At 35.4% G+C, this 25,674-nt stretch overlaps 2 protein-coding genes across 3 annotated transcripts in view; one reads left to right on the plus strand and one right to left on the minus strand.

Moving 5' to 3' along the window:
* The first annotated feature begins 383 nt into the window (after positions 1–383).
* Positions 384–13,673, plus strand: septin10 (septin 10). Its single transcript, XM_032567889.1, has 10 exons — positions 384–539; positions 1,875–1,989; positions 2,152–2,347; positions 2,485–2,671; positions 11,399–11,560; positions 11,704–11,800; positions 11,920–12,088; positions 12,179–12,311; positions 13,278–13,456; positions 13,565–13,673. Exons 1-10 carry the CDS (start codon positions 510–512, stop codon positions 13,578–13,580), a joined length of 1,284 nt encoding a protein of 427 aa, XP_032423780.1. The 5' UTR covers positions 384–509; the 3' UTR covers positions 13,581–13,673.
* A 4,180-nt stretch (positions 13,674–17,853) lies between these two features.
* LOC116723075 (E3 ubiquitin-protein ligase SH3RF3) overlaps positions 17,854–25,674 on the minus strand; it is a 109,146-nt gene continuing 101,325 nt past the window's right edge. For both annotated transcript variants that reach the window (XM_032567631.1, XM_032567630.1), the window contains one exon: positions 17,854–24,564. In XM_032567631.1, the coding sequence (XP_032423522.1) occupies positions 24,396–24,564 (169 nt within the window). In that variant the 3' untranslated portion in view covers positions 17,854–24,395. The remainder of the gene's footprint in view (positions 24,565–25,674) is intronic.

Raw genomic sequence — 25,674 nt, forward strand, 5'->3', positions numbered from 1 at the left:
AACAATAAGATTTATTAAAAAGTTATTTTTGCTATTGTTATTGTCATTATTCAGATAACTGTTTTATATAGACTCACTGTTTTCTTTCAGGTCTAACCTGCCAATTTCAGGTCAGATTCCATTTTTTTCGCAACATCGCAAAGAAACAGGGAGCGCCTGGGAAAATTAAACTGGGCTGTACCACTTCACAAGAAGGGGTGCATACGTTTGATTTTATAAAGTAATCTCACTTTTTTTGCCGCATAATTATATTTAGATCTAATTTCAATATCTGCTTAAAGTATATTAGAGCAATAAATTAGAAATATTTCAGCAAAGTTGTATTTTTTTTAAAAAACAACTATACACACAACAAAACACACTCAAATCCCCACATTGTTTTGATTGGTCTCGTCTGTCTAGTTGTCGAGTGTAGTCGGTCCTGGAAAAGAATCTCAGGGGTTTAAAAGTTGCTTTCTTTTAGTTTTGTTGAAATAATTGTGAGTTTGCTCAGGCGTTCTGCTAAAATTATGGCTTCCTCGGATGTAGCTCGACAGCCGGTGAGCATTCATTTACTTTGCGTTTTAAAAGAAGTTTGTTCTTGACAGTTGAGCAGGGAGTGTCCTGCGGCTATCATTAAGTTAGCTAAAGCTAACATTACAACGTTCCTGAAGTTTTTGAAAGTTTAATGTGACATATACCAAAGTAGTTATGCTATAATTTAACATATATAGTGTTCATTTAACTATTTATATGTATTTGTTTTACAACAAAGTAGTTGTCGCTTTTTCCTTTTTTACCAAGGACAGAGCTAGCTAGTTAGCATAACACTGAAGTGTAAGCGAATGGCAAATACTGATGTTGCGAGATATTGACTGATATGCATTTAGTGCGACGTATTACAGTTAATGATACATAAGTCAACTAAAGTTTACATTCGCAAACTTTTTTAAAAGTTATCTTAGTCACCGTATGTGTATAAGCAGTAGAACTGTATAAAGAAACAGTTCTGAATTAAATTTGTCATCGGGGAATCTCAGGCCAAAGACAATTGTTTAAGGAAACCAAAAAGTTTTCACGCTGCCAACATTTTGAAATACATTTTATAAACATAAAAATAATATGGTGGATATTCTCTCATGTTAAAAGGGATCTTAAAAACTGCAACATACCATAAATGTAATAAGCATACACATATCTTAATGTGACCATTTATGTTCCTGTGACCTATAGTTTATTTCATTTTAACTCCTTATATGGCTTAAATTAACTAGTTTGACTTTAACAACTCGAAATTGTAATGTCTGTGACTTCAAAAACTCTTCAATTTTTTTTACTTGATAACATTATCAGTTGATGGGTTGCTGTAGATTATGTCACATTCAATAATGTTTTGACATCAAATTGTTAAACACTTTACTAACTTGCCCGTTTTCAGGGGAATGTATTGATTCTTGTGGGGTTTTTTTCCTGTTGTCTATTGGTGTTTTGCTGCAAGCCAGAAATTAATTTTCTTTTCATTCACTTAAATGTCAGCAGCAACACAGTTTGACTTTACAATAACTATTTTGTTATGTCTTAGATACATCCATATTAAATATGGATCAACTGATGTAGATTGGATGTTGTACTTGCCTTTTTTATCTTCTAGTTTTCACATTGTACAGTATTGATGGATTTGACAATTATTTAGCTACAAATGACCTTTTTTATATGTCAAGTTTTTATCTTTGGCATTTGTCACAGATGCGAGAGCAGATATGGACTCTAATTGTAACTTTGCAGCAGGCAGCAATTACCAGACTATATGTGCAAATATGTGTAAATATAATTTTTGAGATGACATAGTTGTATGGGTTTTTTAATGATCTTTTTCTGTGTAATTATTTCTACAGGATAAAGGAGCCCGGCCCTTGTCCCTAGCTGGCCATGTCGGCTTTGACAGTCTCCCAGATCAGCTTGTCAACAAGTCCATCACTCAGGGCTTCTGCTTCAATATTCTCTGCATCGGTACTTTGTCATATTTATCTACTTTAGTCGTACATTTACCAGTAATTGCTTAATTTCCTAATTTAATGATATAAATTGTTGAGAATACATATCATAGTAAAAAAAAAAAAAAACATTCATCAATTTTAAAAAGTGAAAAAATCTTTATTTTTTTTTCTCCAGGTGAGACTGGTATTGGCAAGTCTACACTGATGGACACACTGTTTAACACCAACTTTGAGAACTTTGAGTCGTCCCACTTTGAACCTCAGGTGAAGCTGCGGGCTCAGACCTACGACCTGCAGGAGAGTAACGTCAGGCTCCGTCTAACTGTGGTCAACACCGTTGGCTTTGGGGACCAAATGAACAAACAAGAAAGGTCTGACTAAGAACTGTTTGGGGGTCTCAACTAAGATGTTTGTCACTCAGGAAATATCACTTTACTTAAATGTAGTAACAGTGGGATTGAGCTTGTGTATGCAGACTGTCACTGATGTTTGTTGTTTTGTCCTGTAGCTATCAGCCGGTGGTGGATTACATTGATAAGCAATTTGAGACTTACCTTCAGGAGGAGCTGAAAATCAAGCGCTCTTTGCACAACTACCATGACTCACGAGTGCATGCCTGCCTGTACTTTATCTCCCCCTCGGGTCATTCGCTCAAATCCCTGGACCTTGTTACAATGAAGAAGCTGGACAGCAAGGTAGGAAATAAAGTACAGAAATTAGTTTTCGGGAAAGCTTAATCTTGAGGTTATTTCTGTTAAAGTACAAATATTACAGTAATTGTGATTGGAAATGCCTTCCTTTCAGTACAGGCAGTAGCTTGGATATGAATTATTGCAAATTAGGCATTAGAAAAGTTTAGATCTAGAGGAGTCTAGCAGGAGATGTAGTGTTATGCTTTTTATTTCATCCAGTGTGTTACACAGGAAATGAGCAACATTTAGAGATACTGTCTTTATACTATATTAAATGTCTATGGTGTATTAATTACCGTAATTTATCTTTGCTATCAAATCCTTGCTGATCATTAAACAAAACAGGGCAACAACGTATGGATGGTGCAGAATTTCACAGTATTCAAAGTTTTTAAAAAAGACACTGCATCAGACGTCTAATCTCTGCATATTTGGATCAGTGGCATCAAAAAAGACTCAAGAACTGAATTGATCAGCTGGAATTAGTAAATAGAACACAAAGTAGGGAATTTAATCAAAAAGGAAAATAAGAGAAAAGAAGAAGAAGACACCCCTTATCTAGGAGTGTAATGGCACACAAAAGTCATGTTTTTTTTGTGCATTTTGGTTTCAGTCATGGTTCCGAATGTTCTCCATTTGATTCAGTCAAGAGAAGAAAATAAAAAGTGATCTGTATAGAACTGACCTGAGATTTGCTTTAAATGAACAAATACAAAAAGAAACACCATTGTGTTCTGTAGCTAACAAACTGTAAGAAGAGAGTTTGACGTACAGGAAAGCTTAGCCAGTATCTCCAAACAAAATAAATGAAAACAACCATATTTTATGCATCTAACATTTTGGACTTTAAATTCTGAATTTTAACAAATGAAATCCAGAAATAAGGTTTAATATCTCAATATCAGAAAGTCTAAAAATATAACATTTGAAAAGTAAAAGTGTGTAGAAATCAGAAAGAATTTTCCAGGAAGTTTTTTGTGCCTAATCTGTGGTCGCTCCTGTAAAACTACATATTAGGCACTGTCTGAGGCTACAGAGATAGAATGAAGTAGGTTTTTTCTCCTGATGCCTAGGGTCTGTTTTTCAGATTAAATTACACAAACATGTTGCGGTGATTGAAGGTGACCATTAACCACTGATTGTTTAGCCATGGGCGCCATAATAAACTCCATCTGAAAAGATGCGAGCATCATATCAAGTGTCATTCAGTAATTCATCGTTTCGACTTGAGAACACTAAGAGCAGGCAGGATAATTAATATTGAACCTGCAGGCGAATGCAGCCTTGTGATTTTTTTTTTTTTTTTTTATTCCCTAATGTTAGTTGTAGGACAAACACTCAGTTGGTTTTACTTTAGCAGAAAGTGAGATAGAAATGCATTGATAAACAGGAATTGGTTAAACTGTCAGTGAAATGATCTATTTAACTAGACATATTTTATATATATATAACAAAAAAAGACCAGTAGGAGTAATAAAATTGAGGAAAGTAATAAATGAAAAGGCTATAAATGAAAACAGTTGTGATTTAAACAGTTGATTTAAGTAAATCAATCTGGAGCCCTGTTTTTGTTTTAATCAGTGAGCAGTGTAACAGCAAGATTTTCTGGTGAATGAATATTTCCTGTAGATAAATAAACCTAAACCTTTTTATAAATATTTAGATTGTAGTATAATGCTTCCTGAGGACTTGTGTTGAACCAATGTGCCTCAGAGAAAAGAGGAAATGATTTCAGAAGAAACTATGCTGTGGTGGTTTTATTGTGTGAATGTTGGGAGAGCTTCACTATCAGCCTTTCTATCCCTCCCCATCCCTCTTTAAGTGGTCAGAAACTTTCCCATGCTCTCGCTCGCTCCCCCCACCCCTCTCTGTTTGTGTGTAGCTACATCTGTGAGTTTTTGTGTGGTTTCGTTGCTCTGGAGTGACAGTAACTCTGGATTTGCGTGTGAAAGGAATAGAAAGAGCGAGGGGGAATGCTGGAACCACGTCACGCACACACACTCGAGTTGTCCTTTTGTGTCACTGTACGGATACACACAGAGCCAATTGTTGAGTCTGCTGCAGTGACAGTCAGTCAGTCACTCAGACAGCTGTTGGAACAGATCTAGCATCATTTTGTTTTCTCCTCTGGGAGGAGTGTTGTGTTCTGCATGTGTGTGTACGGCTGTGTGGTCTGACCCAGAAGCTCGCCCAGTGGCAGAAACCCATTCCAAGCCCTTCAATGGGATGGTGAGATGACAGAGAGGAATGTGGGGTGATTGAACGGGTGGGCTTGAAATAACATGTAAAACATGGTTTATATTACACACATCTTAAAACAGATATAGATTTAGAAAGAAAAATGAATTCTTTTTTTAGGTTTTGTTTAAACTCAAGCCATGAATAAGGTGCATGTTTGTTTACATGTAGTTAAAGTGGTCTACTTATAAGTTGGATATTAACTCATTATTCATCGTATTCAGATGAGAAAATTTAGAACATACTGTATTAATATTTTCCTTTTATTTATCTATGCCATGGTTCTGCAACTTTTTGTAAATGAAAGAGACACAGGGATGCAAATGTCACATGATCACTTGAAATAAAAACAGTTTATAATTTTTGATAAATATCTACTACAGAAATTGTGTTCCTGCGTTTAAAGAACCCTCACTTTATGTCTATTTTTAGGTTTTAAAACAAAAAAAGACCAACATCTTTGCAATGATATGGGTGAATACATTTTCTTCTATGGGGTGTTAATATTTGTAGAAAATCTTTTTCCTCTAAGGCAGGGGTGTCAAACTCAATTTCACCAAGGGCCACTTCAGCATATTGGCCACCCTCAATGGGCCACATTGACGGTATAAATCAGGAATGCCCAAGTGCAGTCCTCCAGACTGCAACTTTTAGATGCGTCCCTGCTAAAACATACCCCAGACAAAAAGTTGACTTCCCTCATTAGCAGCAACTCAGTCGAACAATACAGTCGAATGAATGATGTTATAATTAGTGGGTTGGAAATGAAGCCACGATCATATGCCCGGGCTGTTACAGAAGCAAATAATACCGAAGAAAGGGATGAAGAGCAAGGAACTTTTGAAAAACAGATAATATCATTCTTCAGCAATAAGGGAATCAGCATTGATAATAATGGCATTGAAGCTTGCCATCCACTTCCACAAAAAAACAAAGGACTTAAACCAGCTATTGTAATGAGATTTACAAACAGGAAACACAAAAATGAACTCTTAAAACAAGGGAGGAAATTAAAGGGAACCAATGTTTATATAAATGAGCATCTAACCAAACTAAACGCAGATATAGCAAGACAAGCACGTTTTCTCAGGAAACAAAAAAAAATACAATCAACATGGACCTCAAACTGCAGAGTCTATATCAAATTGAACGGTTCACCGGAAGAAGCTAAGATACTGTTCATCAGAAAAATTGAAGAGTTGGATAAATATCAGTAAAACAGGATAACCGGGTAACCATGATCAACTTTCTGAAAACCAGTGATGATAAGAAAACATACATATGAACATAGACACAGATATTGACCCCGACAACAATTTTCTTGATTGTTTGAATGACAACTGCCATTACTATACTGATGAGAACTATAGCCAATGCTATAATTCGGATCAAGAAATGTCAATTATTCACTTCAATAGCCGTAGCCTTTATGCAAATTATGACAAAATAAAAGAATATTTACATCAACTAAAAAGGTCATTTAGCGTCATAGCAATAACAGAAACCTGGCTCACTTCTGAGAAGGGAGTAGATTTCCCACTGGAGGGGTATGAGTTCAATTACATTAACAGAAAGAATAAAAAAGGTGGAGGTGTTGCTTTGTACATTAAGAATGATCTAAAATATAAGATGCTAGAAAAAATGTCAGTGTCAATTGATGAAGTTATGGAATGCATTACTATTGAAATCCAATTTGAGAAGCAGAAAAATATAATGGTCAGCTGTGTGTACAGAGCACCGGCATCTGATACTGACATCTTTACAAATTACATGGAAACATTGTTTGCTAAGATGCATCAAAAGGTAATTTTCATCTGTGGAGACTTTAATATTGATATGTTGAATCCACATATGGTTAAAAGTACATCTAACTTTATGGACTCTATATATAGTTTAGGCTTATATCCACTAATTACTAAACCAAGTAGAATAACAACACAGAGTTCAACCCTGATTGACAATATATTTACTAATTATATGGAAAGTAAATTGAGAAGTGGACTTCTTATAAATGATATCAGTGACCATCTACCAGTGTTTGTTATACTTGAAGATGTTTGCAGAAAAATAAACAAGGTCACAAACATCACTTACAAAAGAATAATATCAGAGGACTCAATAAGAGCATTAAGAAACGATTTACAATCACAGAACTGGAAAGTGTTGTATGAAGAAAGAAATATTGATAAGGCTTTTGACATATTCACCAAAATATTTAAAGCATTTTATGATAAAAACTGTCCAATTGTAACTTGTAATTACAGGCAAAAAAACAAACATAAGCCTTGGATTACAAAAGGCATACATAATGCATGTAAGAAAAAGAATAATCTATATAAACAATTTATAAAATATAAAACGGTTGAAGCAGAACAAAAATATAAATCTTATAAAAATAAATTAACTATTATTATGAGAAAATGTAAAACAGATTATTATTCTAAAATATTAGAAAATAATAAACTAAACATTAAAGGAATTTGGAAAACTTTACATAGCTTGATAAGAAAAAATTCTTCTAATACTACTCACCCTAAATATATTATTTATAATGATAAAACCCTGAATGAAAAAGTTGGGATAGTAAATGGGTTTAATGAATATTTTGTAAATGTAGGGCCTTCGTTAGCAGAACAAATAAATAAATCAAACCCACTGGATGTGGATTAATCGGAAATATGTATTAAACAAAATACATCATCTATGTACCTGAAACCAGTAGACAAAATTGAAATTAAGGAAATAGTTAATCAATGCAACAATAAAAAATCAATGGACTGGAAGGACATTAACATGTCACTTATAAAACAGATAATTGATGATGTGGCAGATCCTCTAACTTACATCTGCAACTTGTCATTCATATCTGGAACATTTCCAAATGCAATGAAAATAGCGAAGGTTATTCCTCTATTTAAATCTGGAGATAAGAATATAATTAGCAACTATAGACCAGTGTCACTCCTCTGTCAATTTTCAAAAATACTAGAAAAAGTTTTTAGTAATAGGTTGGATAATTTCATTGAAAAGCAAAACATTCTGACTGATTGTCAGTATGGTTTTAGAGAAAAAAGATCAACTTCGATGGCACTGATGGCATTAACAGAAGAAATTATAGACAATATGGATAAAAAGAAATGTGCAATTGGTGTATTTCTGGATCTTAAAAAAGCTTTTGATACCATCAATCATGACATGTTATTAAAAAAACTGGAAAGGTATGGCATTAGAGGGGTGCCATTAAGCTGGATTAGGAGCTACATTGGAGAAAGGAAACAATTTGTAGAATTAGATGGTCAAAAATCAGACGTACTCAACATAACTTGTGGAGTTCCGCAGGGATCAGTTTTGGGACCCAAATTGTTCATTTTGTATATAAATGACATAGTCAAAATATCAAATCTTATAAAATACATTATATTTGCAGATGATACAAGTATCTTCTGTACCGGAGAAAACATTCAACAACTCTCTAAAGTGATCAACACAGAAATAGATAAATTACAGCATTGGCTCAAAAACAATAAATTATTTGTAAATTTAGATAAAACCAAATTTATGATATTCGGAAACAATAAAAAACAGGAAAATAATCCAATTAAAATATCAATTGACAGTGTTAATTTAGAAGAAGTACATGAAATAAAATTCTTGGGTGTCACATTAGATAATAAATTCAGCTGGAAACCACACATCGGACAAGTAAAATCTAAAATAGCCAAGAGTGTTGCTGTTATAAGAAGAATTAACTTCGTATTAGACTATAAATCTTTGTTTATTCTATATAATACACTCATTGCACCACATCTGACATATTGTGTGGAAGTCTGGGGGAATACATACAAAACAAATTTACAGCCATTATACCTCTTACAAAAACAATCCATCCGAATATTACATAAAGTGGGATACTGGGAACACACAAACCAGTTATTTATTAAATCAAATATACTGAAATTCTGGGACCTGGTAACATTTAAAACTACACAATTCATGTTTAAGGTCAGACATCAAAAACTTCCACACAGTATACAGGAAATGTTTGCTGACAGAGAGGGTGGTTATTATCTAAGAGGTGAAGGATATTTTAAAAAACAACATATTAGAACAACCAGGAAGAGTTTTTGTTTATCTGTGTGTGGAGTAAATGTCTGGAATGGATTGAATGATGAGTTAAAACAAATTACAAATGTAAACCAATTTAAAAAGCTGATTAAAGCAGAGCTCATTTCAAAATATGCTGTATAAGATGTTTAATATCCAATAGGCTATAATGTAATTGATGATATAAATAGTACTTAAAATAATTTTGTATAGTTATACATGATGAAAAATGGAAAAATTTTCTTTTTGATGTTATGACAGTTCATTGTAAATAGATTGACAAGTAGGAAAGGGGCAGGACATTATAAGATGTATCTTCTACCTGCTCCTTTTCGAACAGAAAATTTTGCATATCACATGGGCATAATAATTTGTTTCATATTTTATTTCTTAAGTTTGTTTCATTCCATTTTATTTTATTTTCTCTTTGATTGTTTTAAAGTCTGTTCGAAATAAATAAATAAATAAATAAAACTCAGTTCTATAGAGGCCTATGAATGAGTCAATGATCCAGGTGTGTTAGAGAAAGAACGCATCTAAAGTTGCAGAGTGATAGGTCTGGAAAACTAGACTTGTGCAACGCTAGCATAAATGTATGAAAATACAATGTTAAAAATAAATTAAACAACACCTCATATTGTTAAATAACTGATTTTATGTAATCAAGTTTTAAATATTACATTTGAGTTTGCATGGATGTAAAATTACTGCTCAGTTTAAAAATTACAGTATTTTTAAACTGAGCAGTTTAAAAATATGCTCAGTATTTTTAAACTGCTCACCTAAACTTTGCTCTTTAGCTTGTCGATGTTTCAGTTTTATTCGCTGGGAAAATTAATCTTTGTCTGCTTTAAAGATAAGCAGACAAAGAATAAAAACAAGTTTTGATATTAACTCTCAACTTCATTCACAAAACTTTTTCGTTATTTATTACACAACGAACATGCATTTCACATAAGAACAAAACAATGAGGTGATGTTGAACATAAAGCTGATCCCTCTTCACCCTGTCACCAACTCACACACATCCTCATTGTGTTCTGTAAATAAACAAAACACAAGCAAAATCAATAAACTATATGCATATTCCAGTATACTGAGTTTTGGTTTTACATTCATTCTATTTAAATTTAGTTTGTTCGTGCTTACCAATGTTTTCTGGCACCGTTTTCCCCTGGTCGATGTCTGGTTTTAGTTCTATTCTGTGGCAATCCGCAAAACAGCTGTAGGTTTTCGTCAGTAATGCGCGATCTGTGCTTGGTCTTGTTTAAATTCATTATTGAAAACATCTGTTCGCTCAGATAGGTGCTTCCAAACATGGACAAAACACGAGCTGCATGGAGTCGAAGCTGTGGCATCAAATCAGGGGGCAGGAGACGGTAAAAGTCCTCGATTGAAACATCACGGAACTTCGCTCTTTAGCTTGTTAGCTTGTCGATGTTTCAGTTTTATTCGCTGGGAAAATTAATAATCAGCTTGAGGTGACTCTGCTGCACTCTAGTGGTGAGGAGCCGTAATGTTGGCTGGTAAGAATCGGAAGGCATGATGGGAGATGTAGTTTGTCGTCAATTCATGCTCAAAACCTATTTTAAGTCAGTCAATGGGGCTGTAAAACGGTGGCGGGGGGGAGAGGGCCACATAAAATGACGTAGCGGGCCATATGTGGCCCGCGGGCCTTGAGTTTGACACATGTGCTCTAAGGTTTCTATATTAGAACCAGTAATATCCAAAAGAATATTACTGGTACATTTGGAATCATTCTTTTGTGGATATTTATTGCAATTAGTATTTTGCAATAGAGTAAACTGCTAATGAACTGCTTACCTGCATTTGTTATTAACTCTTCATTTAAATATATTAGCTGGCTCTTTATTACATCTTGCCACTGCGCCACGAAGAGCCACTGCAGATGGTCCAAAGAGTCACTTGTGGCTCCAGAGCCGCAAGTGACTCTTTGGACCATCTGCAGTGGGATAGATTACTTTTTCTGAGTTAGGATTACTTATGACTCTAATAGGTTCTCTATGTAGACAAAACAGAATAAAACTAAATATGAAAATCTTTTGATTTTGCAGACCGTTATTTGTCTTGAGTTTTCTTGAGGACAAAAATCTAATACTCAATAAATTCAGTGGTTTTTACATTAATTACAATTAAATGCTATTATTTATCTTTGATTTACTATGGCTCCTTGATTTTAACCCATTACTGATCAGCATTTTGGACTCTGCTGGCACTGACCTGTTGCTTTGATTCTGATTTCTGTGAAGTTTTTTGACTATCTGGAATGACTTGTTCAAAAATTGTAGATATTTGCAATACATAAAGAAAGCAAGAATATTTTCTTGTTGTTGTGTTAATCCACAATGGCTCCCTCTCTTGCTTTAGGTGAACATAATTCCAGTCATTGCCAAGGCGGACACCATCAGTAAGAGCGAGCTGCACAAGTTCAAGATCAAAATCATGAGCGAACTGGTCAGCAACGGCGTTCAGATCTACCAGTTCCCGCTTGACGATGAGACCGTGGCAAAGGTCAACACCACTATGAATGTAAGTCAATACATTTGTGAGTAATTTACCTGGATCCAAATGTTTTTATGCAAGAGTTTTGCAGGTTAAGTTAATTTATTAAGGCACAAGTTTGTTCAGTTTGTTGTTTCGAATAATTTATTGAATTTATTACATTCTTTCAGGGCCATCTCCCATTTGCTGTCGTAGGCAGCACAGAGGAAGTGTGTGTTGGCAATAAGATGGTGAAAGCTCGTCAGTATCCATGGGGCGTTGTTCAAGGTAGAATCAGTGTGGATTTGTATTCCAGCCACAACGAAACAAGATTGTGTCATTCCACCCGTTTTCCGTTTTAATCCAGCTCAAACGAAAATAATTTTATTTAAAAAATTTTCTCCTAGTGGAAAACGAGCACCATTGTGACTTTGTGAAACTGAGGGAGATGCTCATTTGTGTAAACATGGAAGATTTGAGAGAGCAAACCCACACACGCCATTATGAGCTTTACCGGCGCTGCAAATTAGAGGAGATGGGATTTAAGGACACGGACCCGGAATGCAAACCTGTCAGGTGAGCGGCCCACACGCTCCAGCCTCCATCTGCTTGCAGCGGCCAGCTCGTCCATTGAACTGAACGTCCAAACACATTTTGTTTTCACAGTTTACAGCAGACGTATGAGGCCAAGCGTCAGGAGTTCCTGGCTGAGTTGCAGAAGAGAGAGGATGAGATGAGGCAAGTTTTTGTGCAGAGGGTGAAGGAGAAGGAAGCAGAGCTGAAGGAGGCTGAGAGGGAGGTATGTAAATATACGATACTAGGCAAAATGTCTTTAATGTTTTATGACTGCCCATTAATATAATTCCAACTATCTGTTATTTACCTTTTGAGTTTAGGTTGTGGTAACCAAAGATTTTGTCATTAATATTGCATAAATGTGGGGCTTTTAATGACCCATTTAGACCGTTTTTGCAGAATTAAATAATTTTTCAACAGGCGACTTTGATAAATAATAGGAAAATATTAGGTCCATAGGTTTGACTTTATTACGGATTATCCAGCATGTATATGTATACATACACTGCATTTTGTATTTGTATCAATGTCAGAGAAGACAGATTGAGTTGTTTGGAAGAGTCAAGGTGAAAATATGTTAACAGTCAAGTACGGTAGTGGCAGCATCATTCTGTTGGGCGTTTTTGCTGCAAGTGATACTGATTCATCGAATAAAGTGGGTGGAGTAATGAAGGAGGATTATCTTTACTTTGTATAACTTCAGCACAGCTTAACTGCTAAATGGTTGAATTGTGGACTAAATTAGTTACTTCAGAACTGAGTTGTGAAATGAAATGATAAAGAAAGCTGAAGTATGTTGGTTGGCCTGTTTGCAACTCTGTCAAAAATGTCTGGATTATTTTTAAAAACTGATTCTGTTCTAGGAAACCATCCAATTCAAAAGACTTGCACAATCTCTGATAATAATGGTTAAATGTTTAAACAAAAATCATACCACAAGCCGAATAATGATGCTAGAAAATTTGTGGCTTAACCTTTTATCAGTGGGCGTCTATCTTTACTATTGCTTAGATTAGGAAAAAGCCTCATAAGCTGCCTGGAAATGTGTTCCTGATGAATCGGCTTATAAAATTAAGCTTCTTTTTGCTTTTTCAAGAACAAAAAAAATAACAATTTTACTTTTGTTCCATTTACATATTTCCAATGTTTCTAAAATGTATTTTGAGTTGTTTGTTTTATTGCATTGTAGCTGCAGGGTCGTTTTGAGCAGCTGAAGCGTCTGCATGCGGACGAGAAAGCAGCTCTTGAGGAGAAGAAGCGTCTTCTGGACAACGACCTGACTTCTTTCGGGAATAGAAGAACTGCGGCTGCGCTGCTTCAGCCCCCGGGCTTCACGGTCAACGGGAAGAAAGACAAGGACCGGAAGAAGTGGGTGGAACTCTTCTGCTTATGTCTTATGGCTCAGCATACGTAGGCACTGATGGCAAATTTTAAGCTGTTTTTATCTTAATCCATCTCTTTTATTCTGTCTTTCAGTTCTGGCTTCATGTGAAGACGTAAGAGGTCTGAAGTGCACATCATTATGACCAGTGTAACCGGTGGCCTTTTGTCCACATTCTTTTAAGCCAGTCCAAGACACTAACGAGAAAAACACAGCACATAGGGCTGCACCGTGTATTAGCTTGAGCTGCCAAAGTTTAAACACAGTTTCCAAAAACCTACAGTACAGACCAAAAGTTTGGACACACTTTTTAATTTAATGAGTTTCCTTTATTTTCATGACTATTGACATTGTAGATTCACACTGAAGGCATCAAAACTATGAATAACACATGTGGAAATATGCACTAAACAAAAAAGTGTAAAACAACAGAAAATAGCCCTTATATTCTAGTTTCTTCAAAGTAGCAACCTTTTGCTGTGATTACTGCTTTGCACACACTCTGCATTTTCTTGATGAGCTTCAAGAGGTAGTCACCTGAAATGGTTTTCACTTCATAGGTGTGCCCTGTCAGGTTAATAAGTGGGATTTCTTGCCTTATAAATAGTCGTGAAAATAAAGAAAACCCATTGAATTAGAAGGTGTGTCCAAACTTTTGGTCTGTACTGTATGTACACTATCTTCTGATGTATTTGTAATCTTTTTTTCCTTCGGGGGCAGAGGTGGGGGGGTTGTTTGTATTGTTTTGTTTTTGTATTTATCCTCTTTTTTTTGTCCAGACTAAAGAAAAACCATTTCAAATGTTGTTTACAAATCACTTAGACTGGTACAAAAATTCATTTTTGGCATTTTTTTCTACGTAAGTTGCTTATTCTCCCTCTTTAGTCCCACTTTTCAGATTTGCTAGAGTTCTTCCCTTGCCAGTATGTTAATAATCCAGCTAACACATTATTTTAAAATCATTACAATCACGTAATTTTTCTTTGTTTTTGATAAAAAAATTTTATATGCAAGAATTTTAATTTAAGCTGGAAACATATCCATTTGTTGCTGAATTAGATTTCCCCTTAATCTTTGAAATATGTCTTTAAAAGGGTTGAAACTTCAATACCTTTTCTCAAAGATATTTTACTACAGTCATCTTTAAAAATTAGGTCAAAGGGCATTCATTATGTTTTTTTTTCCTGTTTTTGCTTTGAATTTTGTATAAAGATCTTTTGTGTTCTGCAACATTTGTCCTCCTGTAGTTGCTTCCAAAGGGAAGTGCTTGCTCCTGACTTTTCTCCATTTCTGTGCATTTATAGATACTAAGATTTTCTGAAAATAGGATTGCTAAAGTTTATTTTTTGATTTGGAAGATATTACAGGATCTATTTATGAACATATTTCTTTCACTCCCTTTATTCACTGCCACAAACAGTGGATTTTTGCTGCAAATCATGAGTAAACTATGCATTATATTGTATCAATGTTGAGGGAACAAACCTAATAGAAGGATTGTGTTTTTCCTTTGTATCCATATTTAGATTTTACTCTGTACTGTAAATCTAAAACAGAACACTGTGGTGCTGGTTTCCAATGAAGACCGGTTTAACTCACTTTTACTGACACTTTTTCTGACAATTATGCTTACAAATATTAGTGCCTTATGTGTATGAAACTTAGACATACACTACCCACACACTGCCACAAACATCAGTTTACTACATTTGTTTTTACGGAGTAAACAGTATTATTTGGATTCTTTTTTGGTTTTTAAATAAATCCTTGTATTTTTGTCATGACACATTGTGTTTGCCTATTTTTTTCCACCTTGGCAGAAGTTTGGGTAAATCTATGCCAACTTTAATTTAGGATATTAAAAGAAGTAATTTACAACAAAATATATTTGTGTGTAGAAATTATTCATAGAGCCAACATTCTGGGACAGTATTGGATTTACTTACAAGGTGTTGAATTATTTACAATGTCTATAAAAAGTGTTCACCCCCTTCTATGTTTTACCCTTTTTATTGTTTGTACAAAACAGGTATGATGAACAAAATTAGGCTTTTCGACAAATAATTTTACAAAAAAGACCCTTGGATTTCAAATTGAAAACTAGTAATTAGAATATGTGATTGCATAAATTTTCATCTCCATTTTTATAAGAATGACTGAATGGGGGCAAGTAGTATCACAATAATCGGATTGGAAATGACCTGAGTGCATTGACTGCCATAGACTCCTGAAGTTTGATTAACCACCAGCTACTATTACAGCATGAAGACAAAAAAACACTCCAAAGAAATCAGAGAAATGGTTAATGAAAAGTATAAATCGGGATGGATACAAAAAATCTCTTAAGGCATTGAACATTCTCTGGAGTTCAGATTAAATCCAATATGAAGAAATGGGAGGAATATGTAAATCTGCCAAGGTCAGGCCGTTCTCACAAAGTATCTATTTGCTGTAGGTCTATTCCGGTCTTGAAATCCATAAAAACAGAACTGATGTTTAGTCCAGAATCCAAAAAGAAACCCATCAAACTGACACTTTACCACACTCCCAACTCTGATGCTAACTTCCATGTCATGTTTTCTTGACAAATGAAACCCAATAAAACAATAACTGCACGTCTCCCTAAAAGGTCAATGTTTTATCCCAAATTTTACGTAAATGTCAGAAAAAAATTGCTGCAGACATACAGTACAGACCAAAAGTTTGGACACACAGTTGTGTCCAAACTTTTGGTCTGTACTGTCTATATATATATATATATATATATATATATATATATATATATATATATATATATAGACAGTACAGACCAAAAGTTTGGACACACCTTTCTAATTCAATGGGTTTTCTTTATTTTCATGACTATTTATAAGGCAAGAAATCCCACTTATTAACCTGACAGGGCACACCTATGAAGTGAAAACCATTTCAGGTGACTACCTCTTGAAGCTCATCAAGAAAATGCAGAGTGTGTGCAAAGCAGTAATCACAGCAAAAGGTTGCTACTTTGAAGAAACTAGAATATAAGGGGTATTTTCAGTTGTTTTACACTTTTTTGTTTAGTGCATATTTCCACATGTGTTATTCATAGTTTTGATGCCTTCAGTGTGAATCTACAATGTCAATAGTCATGAAAATAAAGGAAACTCATTGAATTAAAAAGTGTGTCCAAACTTTTGGTCTGTACTGTATATAAAATGGAGTCTACAATTGTGTCGGTTTTTGAAATAAAAACAAGATTAAAAATAATTAAATTACTAAGTTAGTCAGTTATATGGTATTTAACTGCAAGGATATATAGCATCATTCTGATATAAAATCATAAGAGAAGAAAGGTTATTTCAAAAGCTGACATGCCCTGCATGTGGATTCTTGGTTTTCCTTTTGCTGTAAAGGGCTAAAGAAGCTTTCCCTTTCCCACCTCTTCACTTTTTTATGAGCTCACACATTTACAGAAGGATTATCTTGTTTTGTGTGTTAGGTTTTGTACGCTGCAGTGTCTCACCCTCTGGCTCCATTGCCCTTCAAATGACTTAAATGCCAGCAAGTAGACAGGTGGACAGACGGGCTTGGCGCAAAGCTGAGGAACGCTGATTGATTCCCTGCAGGAGCCTGTGGTAACCCTGCTATTATTGTTAGGCAGAGAAGAGGACACCCAGAGGAGAGGCTTTTCTCTGAGCCAAAGCACAGCAAAGGCCTATTTGTAAGAGCGCAAGTTTTATTCCAGGAGAAGGCAAACACTATCTCAGCTCTGCAGAAAATCTAAATTAGCTGCCCGCTCACGTCAAATATAAAATATCTGCGTTAAAGTCAAGTTTTTCTGAATAAGCATAAATCCAGGCGCACATTCCCTCACATGTACCCCGGCAACCTTTTTGCCAGTCACTCTAAATGCAAATGGAGGTGATGATCGAAGACAGCTTTGACTTGTAGGTAGATGAGGTTGTCATGTCATAAGGGGGTTGTGCTGGAGATGCTCTGAAATTGCCAATTACACACCTCATCCATGTCAGTGTTTGGTAGGAGAAAAAGAGGGGCGCGATAAGACACGGGGAGGATATAGACCAGAGAAGACGGAGGGGAGGGGGCGAAAACAGGCATCCATCAGCAGCATGTCTGCACTGACGAGGACAATAACACTCTGTGAAACAACTATACCTGCAGCGTTGCTCATAACGAGCTATTCTGAGTGGAGCTGATTCTAATTAGAGCAGGATATGATTCTCAGGATGAATCCTCTGAGGGGCAAACTCAAACGGTGCAACACAGGTAATGTGTTTGTTTTATATCAGAGCACACAAATGAGGTTTGCTTCAAATCATACTGCATTTTAAATAGCTGCAGGCGGTTAAAATAGCAACAAAAAACACAAACACAAGGGAAATAAATTTGAAAACAAAGGCATTTATTGCGAAAAATGCACTTGACATGAAAAAACAATCATATCAACCACGGGTCATCAGTACAAGACAATGTATAATGATCACATGGTAGAAAGCGCTGGACGGTACCAGTCCAGAGCATGACTGCAATGGCACAAAAGGCCTATAAATATTCTGGACAATATAGAATCATATATCTATATATAATCTTTTTTTGTTTTTTGTTCTCTCTGTTTCACCCACAGTACCAACAGTTTTCACCACGAGTCAGTCCTGAAGAGGCATGAGCGTCCATGTTGCACCACGCTTTGTCATAGAGTTTCTTTTTAGTGTAAAGAGCTACATACAGAAGCCTCCGTCCTTCCGCTTTGCATTCACACACACGCACAGGTTCTCTCAAGTATCTGTAAGAACAAATATGGCATTTAATACAAAATGGCAGATCGGGAACTCAAGCTCCCTGGTAGATAACTTGACAGCATCACAAAAAGCATTTGGGCTCAAAAATGGTTATCAGAAAACGTATTCAGGTTCCCACAACCACAAACATTTCCGTTTCTTATTGGGATTTTTTTGTGATACACCCAGACAAAATTGTACATAATTATGAAGTTGAAAGCTAATGATAAATGTTTTTTACAAATATAAATCAGAAAGATGTTGCAGTTGTAATTATAGCCAACGGTGGTTTCTACAAAAGTAAGGATTCGTAGGCTGTTGGCAAATACAAATCAGCAGAATGTATTTGTATTACTTTATCTTGATCCATCACAACAAATCTCAATAAAAATACATTGTTTGAGTATTCAGGGGTGTGAATAGTGCTCCAAGACAATGAGTGCTAGTATTGTGCCTCAGTCAAGCCAAATAATGCTTAGACCTCAAAAGAATGACCATAACTCTTCACTGTTTAATTTCATTTCTGAAGCCCTCACTACAATTTTTCAGCTAGTTCATTTATACGACCAGGAAGCTGAGGCGAATGACAACCTTAGATCACATAATTAAAATACAAACATACACACGCACACACACACCAAAACTTTTGAAAAACTGGCGCTTCAAGTTATTATCTAAAGTGACCACTGTGCAGTGGTTTTATTCCTGACATTTTGACAGATGTAAACGTTTTTTGTTTCCCCCACCCCCAAAGAAAATCGACCCCAACGGAAATAAAAATAAAACACACACTTCTGAGATTCAATGATCTCAAACACAAATAAGAGGCTGTTTTTTTGTTTTTTTTAAAATTGGAAATAATATATATCTGAGTTCTTGAGTCAACAAGCCCACAAACAGACAAAGAAAAGCTCACGTGAGACCAGTGCAGAGCTGTTTTGGGATCTGCTGGTTGCTGTCATCGGGCCCCAACAAAACAGAGAGGACTACAAATTAACCCACAGGCTCGCCTTACTGACACTTATATACAAAGAAGCATGGAAAGAGGGCACTGGTCTGCCTAGAATAAACACCATTTATTTGTGACATTTGTAGGCACTAAGGTTTGACTGACAGGTTTCAAAGGCCAATGGGGATATGTTAAATCCAACTTTTCCAAGAACTGATACTCAAAAGTTTCATAGTGACTCCCTCTTTGCTCATTTCATGGAGATAAATATGCACCTTTTTACTCACTGAACAAAAAAAGCCCTACTGACACTCATACAGAGAACAAATTTGAGGTTGTGCAATAAAAACATATTAAACTTAATTTAACAGTGGATAAATTCAATGCCAAATCTAAAAGTTGAATGTAATCCAGATACATGCGAGCTGGGACCTGTTGCACATAGGGATGAGCCGGTACCAGGTTCATACTGAAGTATGAAACCTTCAGTAACAATACTGCAATATTAACACACAACAAACAAGAATGTCTCAACATGGTCGAATGGCTTTTCTTTGAAACCTAGAAAACAAATGTTCTTACTGCTGCTATTGTAGTATTATTAAAGTAACATTAAACATATAATACTGTTTATTTATTGAGAATATCAATTGGACAGAATATGTCTTTTTGAAATTGTGCACTTCATTTAAATATGATGGTAAATTATTCAGCCTATCGGATCAGGCCTTATGGACTGCTAGTAAGCCACTCCTGACTTACTAACAGTAAAACAGGGTGCAGCTCTTTTAGTTTCCATACCATGACTGTTCATGATTCTAGGACAAGAAACATTTCAATAAATGAAGAATTTGCATTTCTTGTAAGCGATGGAAAACTGTAGGAGTCTGCATTCCTCTGTGCTCCATACAGCCAGAGAAAACTTTGTTCCCTTCAAAGCATTTTCTGGCACCTTATTAACATAGCTTTGCACCAAATGAACATTTAATATGCTTAAAAAAAAGATTTCTTGTTCATAAATTATGGCAGGATGGATTGTAAGTGGGATAGGCAGATTTTGACCTCGTGTGCAGTAATGCAGGTAATGCTGTGGTCTGTTGGGTTGGAGAAATCGCTGAGTCAAAAAGAGAAGCGCTCAGACTATTTATGCTTCCCATTGTCATGAGAGGTGGATCATGACCGACAGAAAGAGATTCTACACAGAAGCAGCTGAAATGATCTTCCTGTGACTAAGTGACTAAACTCAAGCTTAGACATAGGGTGAGAAAGTGCTACTGGGACAGACGCTGGTCCTCTGCATTGAAAGGAGTCAGCTCAGGTGGCCTGATTATCGTACCATGATGTCTCCTGGGTGTCTCTGTTTGGAGGTTTTTAAGGACAAACCACTGGGATATGTAATGGGTCCCCAGAGCATAACACAAACTCGCTGGATAGACTACATACCCTACATATCCCCTGGGCTGGAAATGCTTTGGGTCCCAGGAAGGGCCTGGAGAGTGTCTGTAGGTCAAGAGATGTCTGGGTTTCCCTTGTGGGCCTGTTATCTGTGCAACCTGATCTTTGCTAAGCAGAATATAATGGATAAATGTGTGGATAAAATTTTATGAACATTTTTATCCTTTTTGAAAACATTGGCATACCTTGACCATAAACAGCCCACGCCTAGTTGCAGGAAAATAATTTAATCTTAAGAATAATTCTGTTTTCCTCTGAGGATTCCCTGCATGGGAACATCTAGATGAATAATTTTCTTGTGGATTTCAGTCAATTAGCTTTTATTTTTAAAAAGGTTCTTTTAGCTTAGAATTTTTCTTTATCTGTGCTGTTTTTGCTTTGTGCTTGCTTTTGTAAGTCTTGTCCATGTCCTGTTGGTTGGTTTCAGCATTTATGAATTTGTTCGATACAAAGTCAGAGCCAAAGTCTAGCCTTCTAAACTGTGCTTACAGCACCTAACAATTAGCCACATGATCACCATCGGCAACATTCAGGAGCACCAAATGTTTTACAAATCCTTCGCAAACACATTAAAAGTCACATTGTTATGTCTCATGCAAGGTAACAGTAATGTAAACAAGAACTTTATATTGCGAAAAACTTTACCGTGATTATTATGTGTAGATTTTAGCACACGGACTGCAGGGTATTTTCATTAACTTTATGCGACAAGATAAGAATGCAGGTTTAAGGCTCTTATTGTGAAGATTTGAAGGACGCTGTGTTTTAGTTCACCTGCTCTTTAGTGCTTCTGGAAAAAATACAAATATTCCTTGGAAAGTTTTGGACGAAAAATTTAAATTAAAATTTTGGATGTGATGAAGACTGTAAGCAGACCTGACAATAATTTAACTGATCTAATACATTTGTTAAATCTGTTTACAAGTGAAACAGATAAATGAAGTGATTAAAAGTCACATACATGAGGCTTAAAGTTAACTTACTAGAAATTATCTATAGATAAAGAGAGAGGAAGCAACAGCTTAAACGGAGGACTCAAGTTGAAATATGTGCTTTGAACAAAATTATAAAGAAAAATACAGCAAAAAAGTCTTTAAAGTTTGGTCAGTTCTACAACATTTCACAAATAACACACAAAACACTTAAAATATCCTAAAAATGCAGGAAAATGTATATAAAAAAATAACAGCCAAAGGTGACTTTTTTTCAACTTTTCTATGCGATATAAACCAATCTGTTGATCTGGATAGTGTCAGTTAGACCCTCGTGTGCTTATCTTGTCAAAGAAATAGCTTTCTACTTGTGCACTTGTCTGATAGCTATTTGTGCTTCGGCTGAAATAAAAATAAAAAAATCCAGCAATTTGGCTGCTGACCTCTCAGTCTGTTGTTCACAGTCAGTTAGCTGTGCTTTCACAAACAGGAAGAAAAAGATTAATATGAATAAAATGGAATTAGATAAGATCCAGGTTCTTCTCTCATTATGTTTCAATCTCAAAATTTCTCTCACAATGTCACTGCAGTCAGATTACAAATGCTACCAGGTTTTCAAGAAAAGGTCTGTTCTATGAATGAATTTCAATAAATTAGAGAATCATTAATATTGTTGAGGTAAAAATCATATTATATGGACTCATGTCATATAAACTGACATTTAAATTATTTTAATTGTTATGTTTCACTTTACTTTTATGGCTTAAAAATAATAAAAAAGCCAAATTAGGTTTATTAGAAGATTGAATATTACACAAGACCAATGATAACAGATATTCAGTGATACTCTCCACAGGGAGTTAAAGTCACAAAAGCTCCTTCCTGAAGAAAATGAGTGTTCACAGAATGCTGCATCCAAACATTTAAATAGAAAGTTGAGTGGAAGGACCTGACCTAAGCTTCATAAATAATGTTTGTGCTGTTGGTGAGAGCTTCTATAACAATTTAGCAGAAGCATAATTTTTTTCCCTTTTTGAAAATAATCACTAAACAAATTAACTTTTCAATTATCGATTCTAGGGGTGAGTTTCCAAGTATGTTGAAAGTTGAACTTAGAGCATTTAAGCCTTTGTTGTTGTTCCCAACTACTTTGTGCCTTCTTGTAGAAAAATTTTGCTTAAAAAGACAAGCAGAAGTAAAAAAAAAAAAAAAATCCCTTGACGTGTTCAAATACTCTGTATATGTAAGTATGGAGGCAAGTTGTGACAAATATTACCAAGTGCATTTCTTCTGTGTCTATTCTCATACCAAAGTTCAAAAACAACTTTAGAAAAACAGTCTGTAGAAGGATTTCGTTGTGACTTCCTATTTCTTTGTAACTTCCTGTTTCTTTTTACATTCAACAAGCCAGTTAGTTCAAATTAAATTGAAGTTTGAGAGCCAAAAAGTAATAAAAGTTAAATATTTTCTCAGTCATGTAAGACATATAAATAGAAAAATGGATGTCCTAATTCTGCCTTTTTTTTTCTTTAAATAAAATGTGACAGATCATCACAGCAGGACAACACAAACACCTATTACAACATATAAAAAGAAACATAATAATGCTACATGCATTGTCAACATATACTGGGCTGAAACCAAACGTGTGCTCGCTGTCACAGAGTAGACAAGAAGATCCTGGAGTGCAGGCTTGAGTATTTCCCTCATCGCCTGGCTGTAAATGTTTACTCCTCAAACGAAGAAAGCACCCGGATTCAAGTTCTGAGGTCTCAGTGGAAAAACAGAGCTAATAATTTTTGTGCTAATGTTTGCTGGTGGACAATGCCAAACAGGAGATCTGGGAGGCATGGCTCATCGTTCTGTGCTCTTAAGAGTCTGTGCCTTCAGTAGCTTCGGAGCACGAGTTGTAGGTAAACTCCATCCAGGAGGCTGAGCTGGTTTAAAGCCATGTCCTACAGTGACCTCCACAATTATTGGCATCCCTCGTAAATAAGTGTTTCAAGCCTTTAAATAAATGTATCTATTGTTGCAGTAGGATCATCTCACAATAAAATTATCTGAAAAAGACAACTTTTAGTAAAATAAAAACCTATCTGGTCTGGAGACTGGGATAGCAAGAAAAAGAGTGGTTAACTATTTCTGTGTTGATTTAGCAATATATTGTATATTATCTTTTTAAACTGTTCAAATGTGACATTTTAAGTTTTCTGAACAGGTACCCAGGTTATATTTGTAATAGAGGGACAGAAAGTTTTTCAGCAAAGATCCAGCTAACAACCATCAAGAAACATTGGGGACAGTTTTGTACAAACTATCTGTGGATGTGGTTAGTAAACTGAATAAATGTGCTCTAATTCAGGTACATTTTTCAGTGTGAGATTATGCTTCTGCAGTAAAAAAAAATAGATTCATTTTAAGACTTTCTACATGTTACCAGGGGTCCTAATAATTGTGTAAGGGGCTGTGCTTAGTGAAGTGTGTATGAATTGGTCGGACTAATATGGATTTCAGAAAATTGTAGATTAATTCAAACATGAATTAATTTAAAACTTGTATATTGCTCAATATGTGTAAAAACATTAAATGTAGAATTTTTTTCCTTCCACTGTTGAATAGTTAGTTTCTTAAGGCAGGTTAGAAAATGAAACATAAAATTTCATGAATTTTGATCCAGTAAAGAAATAAAAGAATATGGGAAACCAATATCAGCCCAACCTCCATGTAGGTGCTGCTTGTGTTTGTGTAAAATATTTTTGTGTGTGTGACTCAGAGACAGGGCTAAACTCTTTTGTCCCGTTCTTGGAGCTTAGAAGCTCTCGACGAAGCTGCCGGGAAACAAGCCGGTCTGTCCCGTCCTCTGCAAGGTGCCTTTGTACCACCCGTCTTCCCTCTTCTTATGAACAAACACCACGTCCCCTTCCCGCAGTTCAATCTCCGCCTCACTCTGAGGTGGGTAAGGAACGACCACACGATACCTACCAAGACAAAACAAAACTTTTTCAAGGACTAAATTAGTGCATGCATGTTTTTACTACATTTAGAATGTTTTAACTAGTTTTGGTAAAATATTCCCACCAAAGTATTTTCTGATATTTGACTTTGATCACCAAAATGTGGTAAATGTTTGTACACACTTGCACTTCTTCCATTATACACATACAGTACATACAATAGATAAAGCAGTGGGCATTCTCTCCTGAGAAAAGCAACTATCCAGCAACTTTCTACAGTAGCAAGCTGCTGACTCCTGGTGAAAAATTAATATACTTGAGCATACTTTAAGTCAGACTAATCAAGAGTATACTTCAGGTTCACTTAGCATTAGTTAACTTACAGTGTGACATTTTGGAACAACTAATTTTGTGCTTAGTGTATTTTAGTAGTATTTAAATTGTATTAAATCACAATTTAAAGTGTACTTCAAATTAAACATCGTCTTCTCAACTAAAAGACCAAAATGTAACTTTCTGTAACAGCACTCTATGTATGGTGAACCATTGTGAAATGTTGTTTACAGGATAATGTTTAAGGTAGGATTTTGTTGAGCAGGAACAGTAAAGCTTGTTAGGAAGGATGTAGAGATGAATGAAGCTAAATACTAGCTAATCGGACGACACCATGTTGAAGTTCATCTTCTACAAGGACAAAGCATGATGATGATTTACATCAAAGCATATTCATATCAGGGTGAGTCAGTGGATGTGCAAAACTGGTGAAAACAAAAGACTTGCAGCTGTGCTTTCAATCAAAGGTTGTGGAACAAAGTATTGAGTGATTTTTCACTTCACAACTTAATTGTCACCTTACAATTATGGATTTTGTGTTCGTGAAAAACAAAAAAAAATACCATAAAATACATAGGACTTTTAAAACTTGACAAAAATGAAAAATCCAAGGAGAAGAAATAGATTTCCAAGGCAATTTAAAACTGTCCCATCCAGAAAACCTTAGTCATATTTTTAATCTAGACAGAAGAGACTTATTGGTCCTAGAAATGCCTCTCGGTGGCTCAGATTGTTTTCAGTCATTGCTCATTCTTTAGTGATTACTCACTCTCTCGGGACTACTTTACATCCTGCTGCCAA

This window comes from Xiphophorus hellerii, chromosome 7 (genome assembly GCF_003331165.1).
Source record: "Xiphophorus hellerii strain 12219 chromosome 7, Xiphophorus_hellerii-4.1, whole genome shotgun sequence".
NCBI lineage: Eukaryota > Metazoa > Chordata > Actinopteri > Cyprinodontiformes > Poeciliidae > Xiphophorus > Xiphophorus hellerii.